At 43.4% G+C, this 21,627-nt stretch overlaps 1 protein-coding gene across 4 annotated transcripts in view; it reads right to left on the bottom strand.

The window, feature by feature from the left end:
- LOC144498688 (sortilin-like) overlaps window positions 1-21,627 on the bottom strand; it is a 145,007-nt gene that overhangs the window by 33,054 nt on the left and 90,326 nt on the right. For all 4 annotated transcript variants that reach the window (XM_078220187.1, XM_078220189.1, XM_078220186.1 and 1 more), the window contains 2 exons: window positions 15,371-15,507; window positions 10,568-10,651 (listed from right to left, as the gene is read on the bottom strand). In XM_078220187.1, coding sequence (XP_078076313.1) covers window positions 10,568-10,651; window positions 15,371-15,507 — 221 coding nt within the window. The remainder of the gene's footprint in view (window positions 1-10,567; window positions 10,652-15,370; window positions 15,508-21,627) is intronic.

The raw sequence follows: 21,627 nt of genomic DNA, 5'->3' as shown, positions 1-21,627 counted from the left end.
TGAACCTTCCCCATTCTGGCTGGTTACAAGCCAGGGACTGCCACAAATCTGCAGGGATATTTGTTCTCTTGGTGCTTTGAGGAGATCCCTAAAATATTTTTGTTTTCTTCCTTGCAGTCTTATGTCACATCCCGCGATCCAGTTCCAAATTGAGAAGTTAATTCGGGAGTATGGTGTCAGGCATACGAAGGACATGTCCTGCCCAGCAAAGCTGGTTTGAGTGATTAGCACTTCGATGCTGGGCAAGCTGCCTTGGGAGAGGACGCTGCTGTTAGACCACCTTTCTTGCCATTGGATTTGGAGGATCTTGCAAAAGTATTGCTGGTGGTATCAGTGCTTTGAGGTACCTGCTGTAGGTTGTCCAAGTCTCTGTACCATACAGGAGTGTACAGTATCATTTCTGCCCAGTAAACCATTGCCTTAGTCTCAGGTTTGAGGTCCTGGTCCTCAAATACTCTTTTCCTCAGTCGGCTGAAAGCTGAGCCAGCACACTCAGAATGATGGTGAACTTTGTGGTCTACATCTGCCTTCGTCGAGAAGATATTTGAGTCATAGAGGTTTACAGCATGGAAACAGGCCTTTCGGCCCAACTTGTTCATTCCACCCAGTTTTTACCACTAAGCTAGTCCCAATTGCCCGCATTTGGCCCAGATCCCTCTATACCCATCTTACCCAAATGCTTTCTAAAAGACAAATTGTACTACTACTGCCTCTGGCAGCTCATTCCAGACACTCACCACCCTCTGAGTAACAAAATTGTCCCTCTGGACTCTTTTGTATCTCTCCCTTCTCACTTTAAACCTATGCCCTCTAGTTTTAGACTCGCCCACTGTTGGGAAAAGATGTTGACCATCTACCTTATCTATGCCCCTCATTATTTTAGAGACCTCTATAAGATCACCCTTAAGCTTCCAAGCGCCAAGGAAAAAAGTCCCAGTCTATCCAGCCTCTCCTTATGACTCAAACAATCAAGTCCCGGTAGCATCCTAGTAAATCTTTACTGCACTCTTTCTAGTTTAATAATATCATTTCTATAATAGGGTGACCAGAACTGTACACAGTATTCCAAGTGTGGCCTTACTAATGTTTGTACAGCTTCAACAAGATGTCCCGACTCCTGTATTCAATGTTCTGACCAATGAAACAAATGCTGAGTGCCTTCTTCACCACTCTGTCCACCTGTGACTCCACTTTCAAGGAGCTATGAACCTGTACTCCTAGATCTCTTTGTTTTATAACTTTCCCCAACGCCTGACCATTAACTGAGGAGGTCCTGCCCCAATTCGACCAATCAAAATGCATCACCTCACATTTATCTAAATTAAACTTCATCTGCCATTCATCGGTCTACTGGCCCAATTGATCAAGATACTGTTGCAATCCTAGATAACCTTCTTCACTGTCCACTATGCCACCAATTTTGGTATCATCTGCAAATGTACTAACCATGCCTCCTAAATTCTCATCCAAATCATTAATATAAATAATAAATAACAGTGGACCCAGCACCAATCCCTGAGGCACACCACTGGTCACAGGCCTCTAGTTTGAAAAACAGCCCTCTACAACCACCCTCTGCCTTCTGTTCAAGCTAATTCTTTATCCAGTTGGCTACCTCATCCTGGATCCCGTGAGATTTAACCTTATACAACAACATACCATGCGGTACCTTATCAAAGGCCTAAAGTCCATGTAGACAACGTTGACTGCACTGCCCTCGTCTACCTTCTTGGTTAACCCTTCAAAAAACTCAATCAAATTCGTGAGACATGATTTTCCACTCACAAAGCTTTGCTGACTGTCGCTAATTAGTCCTTGCCTCTCTAAATGCCTGTAGATCCTGTCTCTCAGAATACTTTCTAACAATTTACCCACTGCAGATGTTAGGCTCACCGACCTGTAGTTCCTAGACTTTTCCCTGCTGCCCTTCTTAAACAAAAGAACAACATTTGCCACCTCTGGTTGTCAATGATTCAAATATCTCTGCTAGGGGACCTGCAATTTCCTCCCCAGCCTCCCAGGTATGGAACATTTTACAAGTTCATTAATGCTTGCACAGAGGTGATCGGAACTGTTAACTATAATTAGCCACTGGTTCCCAGACACAATCGCAAACATCTTGTAGTATTGACTGAGGTGGTTCTTTGTGACACCCAATTATCCAAGGTGTGACTATTTAGTTTGTAGATCGAGGATACAAAAGCAGACTTCTGAAAACCTGTTGGCCGCACATCAAATGCTGGTCAGCAATACAGAACAATTACTTTGATTGACAGCTTTTCAAAGTCTATTGAAGATAGGAGATGATCATAGAAATCATAGAAATCATAGAAACCCTACAGTGCAGAAGGAGGCCATTCAGCCCATCGGGTCTGCACTGACCACAATCCCACCCAGGCCCTACGCCCATATCCCTACATATTTACCCGCTAATCCCTCTAACCTACACATCTCAGAACACTAACAGGCAATTTTAGCATGGCCAATCAACCTAACCCGCACATCTTTGGGCTGTCTAATCACTTTCTGAATTTGTGACATTCAGGCCAAAGGTAGCTTGCGGCTTCGTCTAATACAATTAAGGGGACAGCTCACAGGAAGGCAAACTCCAATGATGTAGATTTTCTAGCCAGAGTCAGAGGTTTACAGCATGGAAACAGGCCCTTTGGCCCAACTTGTCCATGCCGCCCTTTTTTTAAAACCCCTAAACTAATCCCAATTGCCCGCATTTGGCCCATATCCCTCTATACCCATCTTACCAATGTAACTATCTAAATGCTTTTTAAAAGACAAAATTGTACCCGCCTCAACTACTACCTCTGGTAGCTTGTTCCAGACACTCACCACCCTCTGTGAAAAAATTGCCCCTTTGGACACTCTTGTATCTCTCTCCCATCTCACCTTAAACCTATGCCGTCTAGTTTTAGACTCCCCTACCTTTGGGAAAAGATATTGACCATCTAGCTGATCTGTGCCCCTCATTATTTTATAGACCTCTATAAGATCACCCCTCAGCCTTCTATGCTCCAGAGAAAAAAGTCCCAGTCTATCCAGCTTCTCCTTATAACTCAAACCATCAAGTCCTGGTAACATCCTAGTAAATCTTTTCTGCACTCTTTCTAGTTTAATAATATCCTTTCTATAATATGGTGACCAGAACTGTACACAGTATTCCAAGTGTGGCCTTACCAATGTCTTGTACAACTTCAACAAGACGTCCCAACTCCTGTATTCAATGTTCTAACCAATGAAACCAAGCATGCTGAATGCCTTCTTCACCACTCTGTCCAACTGTGACTCCACTTTCAAGGAGCTATGAACATGTACCCCTTGATCTCTTTGTTCTGTAACTCTCCCCAATGCCCTACCATTAGCTGAGTAAGTCCTGCCCTAGTTCAATCTCCCAAAATGCATCACCTCGCATTTGTCTGAATTAAACTCCATCTGCCATTCGTCACTGGCCTAATTGATCAAGATCCCATTGCAGTCGGAGATAACTTTCTTCACTGTCCACAATGCCACCAATCTTGGTGTCATCTGCAAACTTACTAACTGTGCCTCCTATATTCTCATCCAAATCATTAATATAATTGACAAATAACAGTGGACCCAGCACCGATCCCTGAGGCACACCGCTGGTCACAAGCCTCCAGTTTGAAAAACAACCTTCTACAACCAGAAGAAGCCAATTTTGTATCCATTTAGATACCTCACCCTGGATCCCGTGAGATTTAACCTTGTGCAACAACCTACCATGCGGTACCTTGTCAAAGGCCTTGCTAAAGTCCACGTAGACAACATCAACTGCACTGCCCTCACCTACCTTCTTAGTTACCCCTTCAAAAAACTCAATCAAATTTGTGAGACATGATTTTCCACTCACAAAGCCATGCTGACTGTCCCTAATCAGTCCTTGCATCTCTAAATGCCTGTAGATCCTGTCTCTCAAAATATCTTCCAACAACTTACCCACCACAGATGTGAGGCTCACTGGCCTGTAGTTCCCAGGCTTTTCCCTGCAGCCCTTTTTAAACAAAACCACAACATTTGCCACCCTCCAATAGAAAGAAAGAAAGAAACCCTACAGTACAGAAAGAGGCCATTCGGCCCATCGAGTCTGCACCGACCACAATCCCACCCAGGCCCTACCCCTGTATCCCTACATATTTACCCACTAATCCCTCTAACCTACGCATCTCAGGACACTAAGGGCAATTTTTAACCTGGCCAATCAACCTAACCCGCATATCTTTGGACTGTGGGAGGAAACCGGAGCACCCGGAGGAAACCCACGCAGACACGAGGAGAATGTGCAAACTCCACACAGACAATGACCCAAGCCGGGAATCGAACCCAGGTCCCTGGAGCTGTGAAGCAGCAGTGCTAACCACTGTGCTACCGTGCCGCCTTCAGGCACCTCACCCGTGACTATCGATGATTTAAATATCTGTGCTAGGGGACCCGCAAATTAGCCAAAAAGCCAAAGGTTGTTTAAATTTACAGTCTGAGCGAGATTAACCTCAAAAGGTTAAACAAAAAGTGGTGCTTGTCAGGAACACATTTAAAGTGAAAGCAAGTGTGTCTCTGGTGCTTTCACATTTAGGGGATTATATTCTCTCACTGTGAAGGATACTTAGGCTGTCTGTATATATTATCTAAATAAATGAAGTATTGGTTCAAGGTCTGCATCTCAGTGGAGTGGCCTAATCCATTCACCTGGTGTAAAGAGAGGGGGATGACAAGTGAAATATTCCAGAGCCGCTGCGCAGAGTAACAGTCTCTGGGTCACTTCCTTGGGTCAGAGTATTGAGCAGAAAAGGGTCAACTCTGAACCATAAGACACATGAGGCCCACTAACAGAAGTGACTGCTAATATTAATTAAAGTTAGCTCATTATTCAAAGACACAAATTGCATAGCCTCCTGCATTTTAAAAAAAAGCTGGTACATTCTTCCCCATATTGTATCCTGAGTCAAATTGCAGAGTTTTCATACAAAATACGTATTGTTAAATTTTCAAGTGAGAAGAACAAATTTGTTCTCCTGACAACTTTGATCAGAAAGTATTTTATAAAAGACTTGTTATTTGTTTCCTTGTTGATTTACAATGTTTCCCAACCAGGAAAGGTGAGGAGACTATGTGCCTCCAGGAATCTTGCCCTGCTATTTTTGCCATCCTCCTTCCTGTTGGGAAGTAGTTTTGTTATTGCTCACAACCTCTTTGGTGCCCACGGTCTGGCCTGTTTCAGACAACCAACTAACCTGGAGTATTCTGGAGTTGAGATAACCTGGGCCCTGCCCTCTCCCCAACCCTTGCCTAGTCCTTATGAAAAAAAAAGCCCTCTCCTCCATCGGTTTTCCCTAGCTGGGTGAGTTAAAACTGCACCCCCCCCCCCCCCAAAAACCCCGTGTAGAAGAGCCCCTCTTGTACTCAGACATGTTGGGGGGGTGGGGCAGTTCTATCACCTCAGACAATCTTGATCAAAAGGTTAAAACTCAGCAACAAGGATATGGGGATAGGGTGGAAAGCAGAACTGATACTGAATATCAATGATAATTTTGCTGAATATGGCAGTGCAGGCTTGAGGGCAGACATTGTCAACTCCTGCTCCCATTCCTTATGCCCTTCTACACTGTTGCTCACAACCCTGCTGGTAAGAGGAAGCAGGGGGGCTCAGAGCTTGAGCAGGAAAACAAGCTGTTGCAGATGTGTATGAGCAATAAATACAACTGTCAAGTCTGTCCAGAAGCAAACTCTGCCCTCTGGTGGACAGAATGGATGTTGCTGGAGAAGCCTCTGAGAAATGTGGATAATAAATACCACTGCAAACACTGATGATTCACGTGTGGCCCCCAGGTGTGTTGACTATTTGCAACATCACAGTCAAACAAACTGGCTATTCTTCAATTGCAGAACCATTTGCCAAAAATATCATTAAACAACAGCAAGCGGGGATTGATAATTTCATTATTGCTATTTTTACATGGAATAGACGCAACAGTAAAAAAAAACATTCAATCGTCCTGTTCATAGAAACCCTACAGCACAGAAAGAGGCCATTCGGCCCATCGAGTCTGCACCGACCACAATCCCACCCAGGCCCTATCCACATATCCCTCTAACCTACGCATCTCAGGACACTAAGGGGCAATTTTAGCATGGCCAATCAACCTAACCCGCACTTCTTTGGACTGTGGGAGGAAACCAGAGCACCCGGAGGAAACCCATGCAGACACGAGGAGAATGTGCAAACTCCACACAGACAGTGACCCAAGACGGAAATCGAACCCAGGTCCCTGGAGCTATGAAACAGCAGTGCTAACCATGCCGCCCATTTATTTAATGTTATTTCGGTGTTCACCAAGGAGAGGGGCCATGTTTTTGAGGAAGAGAGGGTGTCACAGGCTGATAGGCTGGAGGAAGTAGATGTTCGGAGGGAAGATGTACTAGCAATTTTGAATAAACTGAAAGTTGATAAGTCCCCTGGGCCTGATGAAATATATCCTAGGATTCTTTGGGAGGCAAGGGATGAGATAGCAGAGCCTTTGGCATTGATCTTTGCGTCCTCACTGTCCACGGGGGTGGTGCCAGTGGACTGGAGAGTGGCGAATGTGGTTCCTCTGTTTAAGAAAGGGAATAGAAATGACCCTGGTAATTATAGGCCGGTTAGTCTTACTTCGGTGGTCGGTAAGTTGATGGAAAAGGTCCTTAGGGATGGGATTTACGACCATTTAGAAAGATGCAGCTTAATCCGGGATAGTCAGCACGGATTTGTGAAGGGCAAGTCTTGCCTCACAAATTTGATAGAATGTTTTGAGGAGGTAACTAAGTGTGTAGATGAAGGTAGTGCAGTTGATGTCATATACATGGATTTTAGTAAGGCGTTTGATAAAGTCCCCCACGGTCGGCTTATGAAGAAAGTAAGGATGTGTGGGATAGAGGGAAGTTTGGCCAATTGGATAGGTAACTGGCTATCTAACAGAAGACAGAGGGTGGTGGTGGATGGAAAATTTTCGGACTGGAAACCGGTTACCAGCGGAGTGCCACAGGGATCAGCGCTTGGTCCTCTGCTATTTGTAATTTTTATAAATGACTTGGAGGAGGGGGTGAAGGGTGGATCAGTAAATTTGCTGATGACAGCAAGATTGGTGGAGTAGTGGATGAGGTGGAGGGCTGTTGTAGGCTGCAAAGAGATATAGATAGGATGCAGAGCTGGGCTGAAAAATGGCAAATGGAGTTTAACCCTGACAAATGCGAGGTGATTCATTTTGGTAGGACAAATTTAAATGTGGATTACAGGGTCAAAGGTAGGGTTCTGAAGAATGTGGAGGAACAGAGAGATCTTGGGGTTCATATCCATAGATCTCTGAAGGTTGCCACTCAAGTGGATAGAGCCGTGAAGAAGGCCTATAGTGTGTTGGCGTTCATTAACAGGGGGTTTGAGTTTAAGAGCCGTGGGGTTATGCTGGTGAGACCACATTTGGAATATTGTGTGCACTTCTGGTCACCTCACTACAAGAAGGATGTGGAGACACTGGAAAGAGTGCAAAGGAGATTTACCAGGATGCTGCCTGGTTTGGAGGGTAGGTCTTATGAGGAAAGGTTGAGGGAACTTGGGCTTTTCTCTTTGGAGCGGAGGAGGTTGAGAGGAGACTTGATAGACGTTTATAAGATGATGAGGGGGATAGATAGAGTTAACGTTCAAAGGCTATTTCCTCGGGTGAATGGAGTGGTAACTAGGGGGCATAACTATAGGTTTCATGGTGGGAGATATAGGAAGGATGTCTGAGGTAGGTTTTTTACTCAGAGAGTGGTTGGGGTGTGGAATGGACTGCCTGCAGGGATAGTGGAGTCAGAAACTTTAGTAACATTTAAGAAGCTATTGGATAGGCACATGGAGTACTTCTGGATGATAGGGGGGAAATAGCTTGATCTGGGTTTCAGACAAAGCTCGGCACAACATCGTGGGCCGAAGGGCCTGTTCTGTGCTGTACTGTTCTATGTTCTATGTTATTTAAATTATTATTGCCTGTTACTTAAATATTCAAGAGGAATCATCAGCTTAAAATTGATGCAAGAAGACAAGCCCATGAATAAACTAAATGGCTAAGGAGGAATTATGAACACATAATGCATGAAATGAGGAGAATCAAGTCCTGAATCTAATTTACATCTACCCCTCTGAGTATATAACAAACACTCAAGGGAATTTCCATCAAATTATGTTTGTGAGTCTTTCTTCACTGTGTGGTATTTCTGTAGGTTCTCCAGGGACAACTCCTATTTGTGAAACCTCTCCTCACAATCATGTGAAAAATATTCTGAAATATTCCCTTCCACAGCAACGTTGCTTCATAGATTTTGATAAACAATCGAGTCCCTGGTCAGTGCTTAGTTTGTTGATCTTAACCATTCAGCAGTCAGGACCATACATTTGGACCCAGTGGCCCTGAATTTGGAAAGGGGAGAAACAGGTATATTGACTGCAAATGAAGGTAATCAGGTTCAATTGCGATGCCCCATAACAAAATAGTCTGCTAACAATCTCGTGAAAAGCGATCAGTTTCACGTGCAATCTATAAACACAAGATACTTCCTGCATGCTTTAAAATCAAACACTCCTGTTCTTGTCACTGTTAACCCCTATGACATTTGACATCGATCATTATGGAGTGCTTCGAAAGGCTAGTCATAGCATGAATCAATTCCAGCTTCCCGGACTACCTGGATCCACTATAGTTCGCTTACCGCCGCAACAGGTCCACAGCAGATGCCATCTCCCTGGCTCTGCACTCAACCCTGGAACACCTAGATAACAAAGACACCCATGTCAGACTCCTATTTATTGACCACAACTCAGTCTTCAACACCATTATTCCTACGAAACTCATCTCCAAACTCCATGGCCTGGGCCTTGGCTCCTCCCTCTGCAACTGGATCCTGAACTTCCTAACCCTCAGACCACAATCAGTAAGGATAGACAACAACACCTCCTCCATGATCATCTTCAACACCGGTACCCCACAAGGCTGTGTTCTCAGCCCCCTACTATACTCCTTATACACCTATGACTGTGTTTCCAAATTCCCCTCCAACTCGATTTTGAAGTTTGCTGATGACGCCACCATAGTGGGTCGGATCTCGAACAATGACGAGACAGAGTACAGGAATGAGATAGAGAATCTGGTGAACTGGTGCGCTGACAATAATCTCTACCTTAATGTCAACAAAACGAAGGAGATTGTCATCAACTTCAGGAAGCGTAAAGGAGAACATGCCCCTGTCTACATCAATGGGGACGAAGTAGAAAAGGGTTGAGAGTTTCAAGTTTTTAAGTATCTAGATCACCAATAATCTGTCCTGGTCCCCCCATGTTGACACTATAGTTAAGAAAGTCCACCAACGCCTCTACTTTCTCAGAAGACTATGGAAATTTGGCATGTCAGCTCCAACTCTCACCAATTTTTACAGATGCACCATAGAAAGCATTCTTTCTGGTTGTATCACAGCTTGGTATGGCTCCTGCTCCAAGACCGCAAGAAACTACAAAAGATCATGAATGTAGCCCAATCTATCATGCAAGCCAGCCTCCCATCCATTGACTCTATCTACACTGTCTCCCTCGGCAAAACAGCCAGCATAATTAAGGGCCCCATGCACCCCGGACATTCTCTCTTCCACTTTCTTCCGTCGGGAAAAAGATATAAAAGTCTGAGGTCACGTACCAACCGACTCAAGAACAGCTTCTTCCCTGTTGCCATCAGACTTTTGAATGGACCCATCTTGCATTAAGTTAATCTTTCTCTACACCCTTGCTATGACTGTAACACTACATCCTGCACTCTCTCATTTCCTTCTCTATGAACAGTATGCTTTGTCTGTGTAGCGCGCGAGAATTTTGCAGTGCAGGAGGAAGCCATTCATCTCCCTGAAAGAGCTTGACAATTTGTCCCATTCTCCTATTCTTATCCAAAAATTTTTATAGCACCAGAGAAAAAGTGTATGAATACTCAAAAATAGCACCTGATAGATCTCCATTCTGAGTTAATGGAAGTATCATAAAAGAACAGAAATAAGAACTGGGACAAATGGAATTACATTAGGTGATACAGTGCTGAGGCACGTGATGTGATGGAGTATATCAGTAGGGTGTGGGTTTGGAGAAAGCAGGTCAAGTCAATGGTTCTTCCTTTTTTAATGCTAGCCATGGTCCTGATATGTGTTGAACAAGCAGTCAAAGATGATAGTTTGACAAGAGTCCCAAATCCCTTGAGTACCGTGGATAGCTACAAAACCAGAGAAATAAAATAGGAAAGGTAGGAGAAAGGTTATTTTATAAAGAGTGATTGCATTCACAAAGATGGAATTTAATAGATCACTCCAGCATCTAAGTGAAAATCATTCCCTTTCCAAACCAATTGTTAGTATGTTATACAGTCACATGTAGTATATGAATAAATACTTTTCATCATTGTACTACTATCTGCCATCTCCCATTCTTCATTCCTTGTAATAGCTCAATAATTTACAAGTAGTCAATGACAGGCTGAAAGGATATTGAATATACCTGTTCATGGCTGACAGGAGGCAGCTGAGCTTTATTCCAAGAATCACCTTGATCAGCAGATACATAAACTGATCTGGGCAGTGTCTGAAAACAAAAAATAAATATGTCATACCCTCTTCAAGTGCTTTTTAAAACATATGGTTCTTTTTTTTCATTGATATACAAACTTTAGAGATATGTCTAATCTATTCAAATTAGTAAAGTAAAATTAGATCATCATTTAAAGCACTGGATTATAGAGATGTAAATTAATTTTTAAATTTCTATATACAAATATACAGAAAGCATTACTTTAAGGATGTACAGATGTTAAAATAATTGCATGCTTTGATTAATGTTGCTTTAACTGATTTAATTATAAGATATAAGTATGCCAGGCCAGAATTGATTACCCTTTGCAAATTGCCCTCAAGGTGGTGGTGAACTAATTCTTGAATTGCTGCACTCCATGTGATGTAGGTACACCCATAGTGCTGTTAGGGAGGGAGTTCCAGGATTTTGACCCTGCGACGATGAAGGAACAGTGATTTATTTCCAAGTCAGGAGTTTAAGTGGCTTGGAGAGGAACTTCCATCTGGTGGTGTCCCCATGTGTTTCTTGCCCTTGTCCTTCTAGGTGATAGTGGCCGTGGGTTTGCAAGTTGCTGTGTAAGAAGCCTTGGTGAGCTCCTTCTTAAGGGCAATTTGGAATGGGCACTAAATTCTGGCCAAGCCAGTGAAATGATGCATACTGTTGCCACTGTGCAGTGGTGGTAGAGAGTGTGACTGTGGATGTAGTGTCAATCAAGTGGCCTGCTTTGTTGAGCTTCTAGAGTGTTGTTGGAGCTGCACTCATCCAGGCAAGTGGAGAGTATCCCATCACACTCCTGACTTGTGCATTGTGGATGATAGACAGGCAAGTTACTCGCCACAGGACTTTTGTAGCCACAGTATTTATATGGCTGGTCCAGTTCAATTTCTGGTCAATGGTAACCCCCAGGATGTTATAGTGGCAGATTCAGTGATGGTAATGCCATTAAATGTCAAAGGATGATGGTTAGATTCTCATTCGTTGGAGATGGACATTGCAAACATCCCCATGACAGAGGGAAGTCATTGATGAAGCAGTTGAAAATTGTTGCATCTGGGACAATACCCTGAGGAACTCCTGCAATGATATCCTGGAGCTCAGATGATTAACCTCCAACAACCACAACCGTCTTCCTTTGTCTTGGGTATGACTCCAACCAGCAATGAGATTTCCTTGATTCCCATTGACTCCTTGGTGCCATATGTGGTCAAATGATGCCTTGTTATCAGGAACAGTCACTCTCACCTCACATCTGTCGTCATTCAGCTCTTTTGTCCATGTTTGTACTCAGGTCAGGAGCTGAGTGACCCTGGCAGAACCCAAACTGAGCATCCATGAGCAGGTTACTGCTAAGTAATTGCCACTTGATAGCGCTGTTGATGACCCTTTTCATCAATTTACTGATGACAGTAGACTGATAATACGGTAATTGGCCAGGTTGGATTTGTCCCATTTGTTTATGTACAGCACATACCTGTACGTCCTGGGCAATTTTCCACGTTGCCAGGTAGATGCAAAAGTTGTAGCTGCACCAGAACAGCTTGGCTAGGGACATGGCAAGTTCTGGAGCTTCAGTACTATTGCTGGAATGTTGTCAGGGCCCATAGCCTTTGCAGTATCCAGTGCCTTCAGATGTTTCCTGATATAATGTGGAGTGAATCGAATTAGCTGAAGACTGGCACCTGTGATGATGGGGACCTCTGGAGGAGGCTAAGATGGATCATCCATTCAGCACTTCTGGCCGAGGATTGTCATGAATGCTTCAGCCTCATTTTTTATACTGATTTGCTCATTGAGGATGGGGATATTTGTGGAGCCTCCTCCTCCTGTGAGTTGTTTAATTGTTCACCACCATTCATGACTGGATGTAGCAGGACTACAGAGCTTAGAGCTAAGCAGATCCGATCTATCACTTGCTGCTTATGCTGTTTGGCACACAAGTAGTCCTGTGTTGTAGCTTCACCAGGCTGACACTTGATTTTTAAGTATGCCTGGTGTTGAGTGACTTGCTAGGCATTTAAGTGTCATTGTTGTGGATGTTGCATGTAGGCCATAAGGAAATTCAATGAACCAAAAGTTTTTATGAGAATAGACAATAGTTTCATGGTCATCATTAAAGTTTAAGTTTACTTATTACTGTCACAAGTAGACTTACATTAACACTGCAATGAAGTGACTGTGAAAACCCCCTAGTCGCCACACTCCGGCGCCTGTTCGGGTACACTGAGGGAGAATTTAGTATGGACAATTAGACCATTTTAATTCCAGGTTTTTATTTCGTTCAAATTTCACCAGCTGCCGTGGTGGGATTTGAACCCGAGTATTACCAGTCCAGTGACAATATCACTATGCCACCACCTCCGCAGGATCCTGAGGTGCTTCATACAGCATGAGGAGAACATTCTAAAGTGGAAATATTAGGAAAGTTGACAGAAACATATTCAAAGAGGGTCATTAAATTACACATCTGCACTTGTATTAGCCACTTTATGTTATATCTGTGCATTAATATTGTGGCTTGATGGTACGGACACATTTGTATTTGTACATTACACATGATAGAACAAACTATCCATTGCTGTTGATAAGCAGGATGTTTCAGGCTGATTCCAAAAAATATTGCCAACTGAATTGAGGCTTAAACATTTCAACATGTCCTTGGGCAGCCTGGTGGGATTTGCCTGTTGATTTTCCTTCTGGGAAAAAATGTGCACCTTCTGCTCCATGCTTTCCCTAATACACAGTGTAAACTCAGAATTTGCCACATGGTGTAACAAAAGAAGAAAGCCACATCCTACCAATCTGGTGCAGTGGCAACATTCCACAGCAACATGTAACTATAACATTCTCATCTTGCATCATCACGGTACAGCAGGAAAAGTATTTTCCAACTCTGGACATGTATGGACTTTATTGCATTTCCTGTATTTGATTCGGAATTGTGATGTTTTACTATGTAAAGTACATCAGTGCCAAAAATCATTGTATGTAGTTGTACAGCTGAATGCATAATGAACTAATATTTTGGGTTGTTTTTACCAATTTGCACTCTTCGCATGAAGTTTTGTATATTGACTATGCACCTCAGTAATTCCGAGACAGAGGTCAGTGAGTTTCCAGCACATTTTCTGTTTGCTAATCCAGTGTGACCAGCTAAACTCTTGTGCCTGGAGTTACTGCTTATTTCTCCCAGCACCCAAAGCTCAGGTTAGAAATGGAACTTTGCAAGCTCAATCCAATTAAGTGCAGATTGTTCACACTGCAAGATTTAGCAAAATCATACTGAACATTTTGATCAGACACATTCTGTGTTCGAACTGTTTATAGTCATCCCTTCTTGCTGGAAGTTTATTAATAATATATTCAGATTTTTAAAACTATTTTTTGCTGTCTGTACTAACTATTAAGTCCAGCAGAGATGATGTTCTGACAAAAGGAGGGCATTAGGATAGAGAGGTGTTGTTGCAATTGTACAGGGTGTTGGTGAGGCCTCACCAGGAATACTGCATACAGTTTTGGTCCCCTTACCTGAAAAAGGATATTGTAACAGTGGAGGAAGTCCGAGATTCACCAGGCTAATTCCTGGGAGGAGAGGGTTGACCTCTCAAGAGAGACTAAATAATCTGGGTCTTCATTCCTTGGAGTTTAGAAGAGCGAGGGGTGACCTTATGTAAGGTCCTGAGGGGGCTTGACAGGGTAGATGCTGAGATGTTTTCACTAGTGGGAGAGTCTCAAACAAAGGGACATAGCTATAAGATAAAGGACAGGTTACTTAAACTGAGGTGTGTAGAAATTTCTTCTCGCAGAGGGTGGTGGATCCCTGGAATTCTCTGCCCCAAAATGTGCTAGAGGCTGGATCATTAGAAGTATTTAAAGTGGAGGTGGATAAATATTCGATAATATTGAGGAATAGAGGGCTATGGGGAAATGGCACAGAAAAGGAGTTGAGGCCGGCATAGATCAGTCATGATCGTATTGAATGACAGGGCAGGGCTGAAGGGCCTGGTGGCATACCATTGCTTCTATTTCCTGATTGTTTCTGCACTACTTGGAGCACTGCTTCTGAAGGGCTTGGATGACTCCGTGGCACAGTGGTTAGCATTGCTGCCTCACAGCGCCTGGGACCCGGATTCAATGCCAGCCTTGGGTCACGGTCTGTGTGGAGTTTGCATATTCTCCCCGTGGGTTTCCTCCGGGTGCACCGATTTCCTCCCACATTCCAAAGATGTGCGGGTCAGGTTGATTGGCCATACTATATTGTCCCTTAGTGTCAGTGGGATTAACAGGGTATATATAATATGTAGTGATAAAGTTGTTGGTGCAGGCTCAATGGGCTGAATAGCCTCCTTCTGCACAGTAAGGATTCTATGATGCTGTATAATTTGATTATCAGATCATCTATAGTATTCCAGGTGTAGCCTAATCAGAGCATTGATTAAGCTTCAACAGACTCCTTCAGAATCTCAGCTCATGGAGTTGTTAACACCAGGAAAAGTGGTTCAGATATAAGCAGTTATCTTCAACAGGTCTGGCAGCAACAGTGGAGAGAAGAGTTAACATTGAGTTGAATATGAATCTTCTTCTGAAGAAAAACAATATTCGACTCAAAATGTTAACGTTATTCCCCTGTCCACAAATGCTGCCAGATCCGAGTCTTTCCAACACTTTCTGTTTTTGTTCCAAGTTTCCAGCATCTACAATATTTTGCTTTTATTCTAGGAGTAGTTGTTTTACCTGGTTACTGATAACAGAGGCAAAGAGGAAACGGCCAGCAAAACCAAACGAGTAAACTTTGTTGAGAAGTGTTACAAAAGTTCCTCCAAAATCTGTTGTCCTCTTTAGCTCCAATACCCCTTTTGCATCTTTATCATCTGTGAAATAATATTAAAACATTTAGTGATGGAACAAGCAAATGGTGTTTGCATCTCTCATAAAACTCTTCACTTATACTCAGTTCTATAGTCACACACTCTATGGCTCTACAGGCTTGGTCCCCACTTAAGAAACTGGATGCATACAGAACATAGAAAATAGCTGCTTTGAAATGGAATTAATTGTCATGTCAGTGTTAGGGACAAGTTGCAGCTTGTTATTTTCAGATGGAGACTATAGACTAATCATATTGCTGGAATCCCGGTCATGCTTTAGAGGAACCATACCTCTTAGCTCATACCTCAAAGTCCTGATAGATTAGAATGATTAGTAATATATTACACACATCAACCCTATAAAGTAGATTTAACAATACAAATGAAGGTCACATAACAGTCTTGAAAAATTTTGAGTGAATGAATGTTTAGCAATTCTTCCCTTCAATGTAATTTTTTGGCCAATTCACAGCGGGCACAAATCCCTTTATGGCCGCTAACTCTTGCGAGAGGGCCATAATGGGATTTGCAGTGGTGAGATCTCAGTTTGAGATCTTCCCCGTCCCCACTGGTGATATAATCAGGTTGACACCCAGCGAGGACGTGAACCTGATTACAATTAACTTGAATTAATTTAGATATCTTAAACAACTTAACACCATTGCTTTTGGGTCATCAGATGTTCTGCCCCACCAGCGTGACATCACACCAGCGGGAATCACTACTGCTTTCCGAAAACAGAAACCAGTCATCGTGTCCACACCGGAAGCTCAGAGGTGTGTATTAGGTAGTGAGGAACAGACACTGTCCCCTGGCACCACCAGGTGTATGGCCTCCAGGAAACCCCATTAAGAGCGGGGATTCCCATTATGTGTGGATGTTGGTGATGATTGCGGGAGGGGGGGGGGGGGTGGGTTGGCACTCAAGCCCCGATGCAAGCAATGATCAGGGGGACGGGTACTCTGAAGCCCTGATGCAAACAATCATGGGGGAGGGGGGTTGCTCTGATGGTGGAGATGGAGGTGGGTGCCATTACTTTCACTTTGAGATTGGGAGCCTTTTAAAAAGGTCATACTGATCTTGGTGGAGCAGGGCCTGCCGGCTCTCTCTAGCTGCACTCCGCCAGAATGATGGCGCAAGACACGCCCCCATACTTTATTTTTGATGAAGTGTTGGAAGACGAGAAGTGAAACCCTGGCTGTGTTTCTAGGGAGAAACATGCCGACTTTCGGTCAGAACCTAACACTTTGGCCGGAATATTACAGCCATTCACACCAGCAGGATTTTGCCATCTCGCTGCAATGGATAGAGATTTGGCTGGGCACCAAATTCTCTGACCTCACTGCAGCAGGAGTGTGGCGTGAATGGCCAGTAAGATTGCACCCTTTGTCATTTTTTGAAAAATTCTGCCCTCTGTAGGAACATAGGAATTATAGGCAAATTCAGCCCTTCGAGCCTGCTCTGCCATTCAATCAGATCATGGCTGATCTCTCCCTGGTCTCAAATCCACCTCCCCACCTGTTCCCCATATCACTCATTCCCTAGTTTTTATTAGAACTATATCTATCTCCCTCTGAAATGATGCAACTATTCAGACTCCACTACGCTATGGGGCAGTGAGTTCTACAAATTCACCAACCTCTGCAAGAAGTAGTTCCTCCTCATCTCAGTTTTAAATCTACTGCCTCTCAACTATACCTGTGACCTCTTGTTCTGGAGGAAACATTTGGTCTACATTTACTTCATAGCTTCCTTTTAAATTTTATATACCTTGATTAGATCCCCTCACATCCTTCTGAACTCCAGTGAGTACAAGCCCAAACTGCTTAATCTCTCCTTGTACATCAACCCCTTCATCCCTGGAATCAATCTGGTGAACCTCCTCTGAACTGCCTTCAATGCCACCACATCCTTCCTCAAATAAAGAGACCAAACCGGGACATAATACTCCAGATGTTGTCCCACCAATACCCTACACAATTGCAGCAACACTTCTCTACTTTTAGAATCCAGTCCTTTTACAATAAATGCCAACATCCAATTTGCCTGTAATCTTCACCAAAGGCAATTTAATAACAATCTTATAATCCTTGTGATAGATCATAAACACCTGACTGTAATGGAGCAATTATTCAAATCAACTCCAGGTTTCCAAAATATGCACGGCCAAAATAAATAAGAATTTTCATGATACATAATGAAATGAATTACTTGGTCAAAGTATCTGCTCATCAACTTTATAATATATCCCCCTTAGCCCATATTCTTCATATAAACTGTTGCCTCTGTTGCCTCCAAGATTATGTGAGATTGATACCGTGGACTTTCCTCATTCAAGTTTCCTTGGCAATGGAAAATCAGTAAGGAAACAATCTCACAATACCAGTTAGTCATTAAGTGTAATCTTCAAAACGTTAGCTATTCCGATTGTCCAGATTTAATCGCTCATTTGCAGCTGAAATCATTCTCATCAATTATGTTTCAATGAAAACTCAGATATTGTGCAAGGCTGAAGCCTTTTCAATTTTAGGTATATGTGTGGCTCTGTGATCATTACTTCTCACTACACAAAACTATGTAATTAATAATCTTCTAATTTACACTTTGGTATTTCCCTATGAGCAAGAGGAAGAATATTCTGCAACATGAATTATTTATTACTTTTATTTATGGGTAATTAAAATTACACTCAGACCAAGCTTTAATAAGTGCTGACATTTAAATAATTAACAATTCTGGATTAACATGCAGTATCAACATGCACAATAAATTGATTCATTTGAAGAAATTTGGCTTTAATAGACTTGCTGTCTTCAGCAGTTGTGCAACATATGTGACCTTTTTTGTTTGTGTCTCATTATACTGAAGAGAATGACTACAAATACAATTCTTTAAGATAAGTCAGATAGGATCAGGCAAGCTAGGAAAGTGTTTATCTGGAGTAAGGGGAAATATGAAGCCATCAGGCAGGAGATTAGAGGCATAAATTGGAAGGAGGTATTCGAGGGAAAGTACCGAAGTAAGGTGGCAGATTTTCAAGGAATGTTTGTCTGGAGTTCTGCGCGACAACATTCCGATGAGACAGGGAGGTTTTGGTAGGTTACGGGAACCGTGGTGAACCTAGTCAAAAAGAAAAGGAAAGCGTACAAAAGGTTTAGAGAGCTAGGCGGTGATGGGGATCTAGATGAGTATACAGCTTGTAGGAAGGGACTTAAGAAATTAGGACAGCCAGAAGGGGTCACGAGAAGGCCTTGGCAGGTAAGATTAAGGAGAACCCTAAGGCGTTCTATAAATATGTGAAGAGTAAAAGGATGAGATGTGAAGGAATAGGACCTATAAAAGGTGAAGGTGAGAAAGTCTGTACAGAACCGGAAGAAATAGCAGAGGTGCTTAATGAATATTTTACCTCGGTATTCACGGTGGAAAAAGACCTGGGTGGTTGTACTACAGGATTGAGGTGGACTGAAAAGATTGAGTATGTGGACATTAAGAAAGAGGATGTGTTGGAAATTTTGAATAGCATCAAGATAGATAAGTCGCCGGGACCGGATGGGATGTACCCCAGGTTACTGTGGGAGGCGAGGGAAGAGGTTGCAGAGCCTCTGGCAATGATCTTTGCGTCGTCGATGGAGACGGGAGGGGTTCCGGAGGATTGCGGATGTGGTTCCTATATTCAAGAAAGGGAATAGGGATAGCCCAGGAAATTACCGAGCGGTGAGTCTAACCTCAGTGGTTGGTAAATTGATGGAGAAGATCCTGAGGGACAGGATTTATGAACATTTAGAGAAGTTTAGTATGCTCAAAAGTAGTCAGCACGGCTTTGTCAAAGGCAAATCGTGCCTTACGAGCCTGGTGGAGTTCTTTGAAAATGTGACTAAACACATTGACGAAGGAAAAGCGGTAGATGTGGTTTACATGGGCTTCAGCAAGGCGTTCGATAAGGTCCCCCATGCAAGACTTCTCGAGAAAGTGAGAGGGCATGGGATCCAAGGGGCTGTTGAATCATAGAATCATAGAAACCCTACAGTGCAGAAAGAGGCCATTCGGCCCATTGAGTCTGCACCGACCACAATCCCACCCAGGTCCTACCCCCATATCCCTACATATTTTACCCGTTAATCCCTCTAACCTACACATCTCAGGACACTAAGGGGCAATTTTAGCATGGCCAATCGACCGAACCCGCACATCTTTGGACTGTGGGTGGAAACCGGAGCACCCGGAGGAAACCCACGCAGACACAAGGAGAATGTGCAAACTCCACACAGACAGTGACCCAAGCCGGGAATCGAACCCAGGTCCCTGGAGCTGTGAAGCAACAGTGCTAACCACTGTGCTACCGTGCCGCCCACTTTGCTTTGTAAATTTGTTGCTTTGTCGATCCAGAACTGGCTTGCCTGCAGAAGGCAGAGAGTGGTTGTAGACGGGTCTTTTTCTGAATGGAGGTCGGTCACCAGTGGAGTGCCCCAGGGATCTGTTCTGGGACCCTTGCTGTTTGTCATTTTCATAAATGACCTGGATGAGGAAGTGGTAAGTTTGTCGACGACACGAAGGTTGGTGGCGTTGTGGATAGTTTGGAGGGATTTCAGAAGCTGCAGCATGACACAGATAGGATGCAAGACTGGGCGGAGAAGTGGCAGGTGGACTTCAACCCGGATAAATGTGTTGTGGTCCATTTTGGCAGGTCAAATGGGATGAAGGAGTATAATATCAAGGGTAAGACTCTTAGCAGTGTAGAGGATCAGAAGGACCTTGGGGTCCGGGTCCATAGGACTCTTAAATCGGCCTCGCAGGTAGAGGAAGTGGTTAAGAAGGCGTATGGTGTGCTGGCCTTCATCAATCGAGGGATTGAGTTTAGGAGTTGGGAGATAATGATGCAGCTTTATAAGACCCTCGTCAGACCCCACTTAGAGTACTGTGCTCAGTTCTGGTCGCCTCATTACAGGAGGGATGTGGAAATTATTGAAAGGGTGCAGAGAAGATCTACAAGGATGTTGCCTGGATTGGTTGGCATGCCTTATGAGGATAGGTTGAGGGAGCTCGGTCTTTTCTCCTTGGAGAGATGAAGGATGAGAGGTGACCTGATAGAGGTGTACAAGATATTGAGAGGTATAGATCGGGTGGATTCTCGGAGGCTTTTTCCCAGGGCTGAAATGGCTGCTACGAGAGGACACGGGTTTAAGGTGCTGGGGAGTAGGTACAGAGGAGATGTCAGGGGTAAGTTTTTCACTCCGAGGGTGGTGGGTGAGTGGAATCGGCTGCCGTCAGTGGCGGTGGAGGCAAACTCAATAGGGTCTTTTAAGAGACTTCTGGCTGAGTACATGGGACTTGATAGGATTGAGGGTTATAGATAAGCCTATATATAAGCCTAGGTAGGTAGGGACATGACCGGCGCAACTTGTGGGCCGAAGGGCCTGATAGTGCTGTATTTTTTCTATGTTCTATGTTTAAGTCAAGTCACTAATATAGTTTCCAGGATCCAAGGGACAGATTAAAGCCATGACATGAACTTTCAGAAACTAACAGAGGACAATCAGCCAAAATATCAAAGATTTCAAACCACATAAAATGGAAATGGGGAAAATATTAGTGTGGTAGTGGACAGAAGAGACTGGAGAGAGAAATTGGGAAAATAAATCTCTACTTCCGGATCCGATAAATACATACAGGTATATTTTTCACTTCTATTTTCAAGCCAAATATTACATATAACTATAGTAGAACAACAAAAAAAAACTATGTTCCAAGGAAATTTTGCATTTTCACCACCGTTTCAGTCACTGCAGGAGGATTGTGCCACTGGACAACAATGATCAAAAAAAACACAAGACCACCATTACAGTGATGCACATTAATTATAATTGTATCTGTGCGTTGCTTTGCTCTCAAGAATCTAAAAACCAGCACATGCTGCCAGGTTTCGGGATTCAAAGGAGGTGGATAAAGGTGAGCTAGTCCCAGTATTATCAGAAAAGGCACTCTAATGATTAAAGGAGGTGTTTGGAGCAGCACCAAGACAGGTCTCTGGCATCTCATGTGTGCCAGTTGTTCACTATGTGCAACTGCACATCAAGGCTTGACTGGAATGCACACTGACATGGGCATCACAAATGGCTCAGAATA

The sequence above is a fragment of the Mustelus asterias genome, chromosome 9, assembly GCF_964213995.1.
Source record: "Mustelus asterias chromosome 9, sMusAst1.hap1.1, whole genome shotgun sequence".
Taxonomy (NCBI): domain Eukaryota; kingdom Metazoa; phylum Chordata; class Chondrichthyes; order Carcharhiniformes; family Triakidae; genus Mustelus; species Mustelus asterias.
Note: the sequence above shows the minus strand (reverse complement) of the source record. Positions and strands in the feature narration are given on the sequence as shown.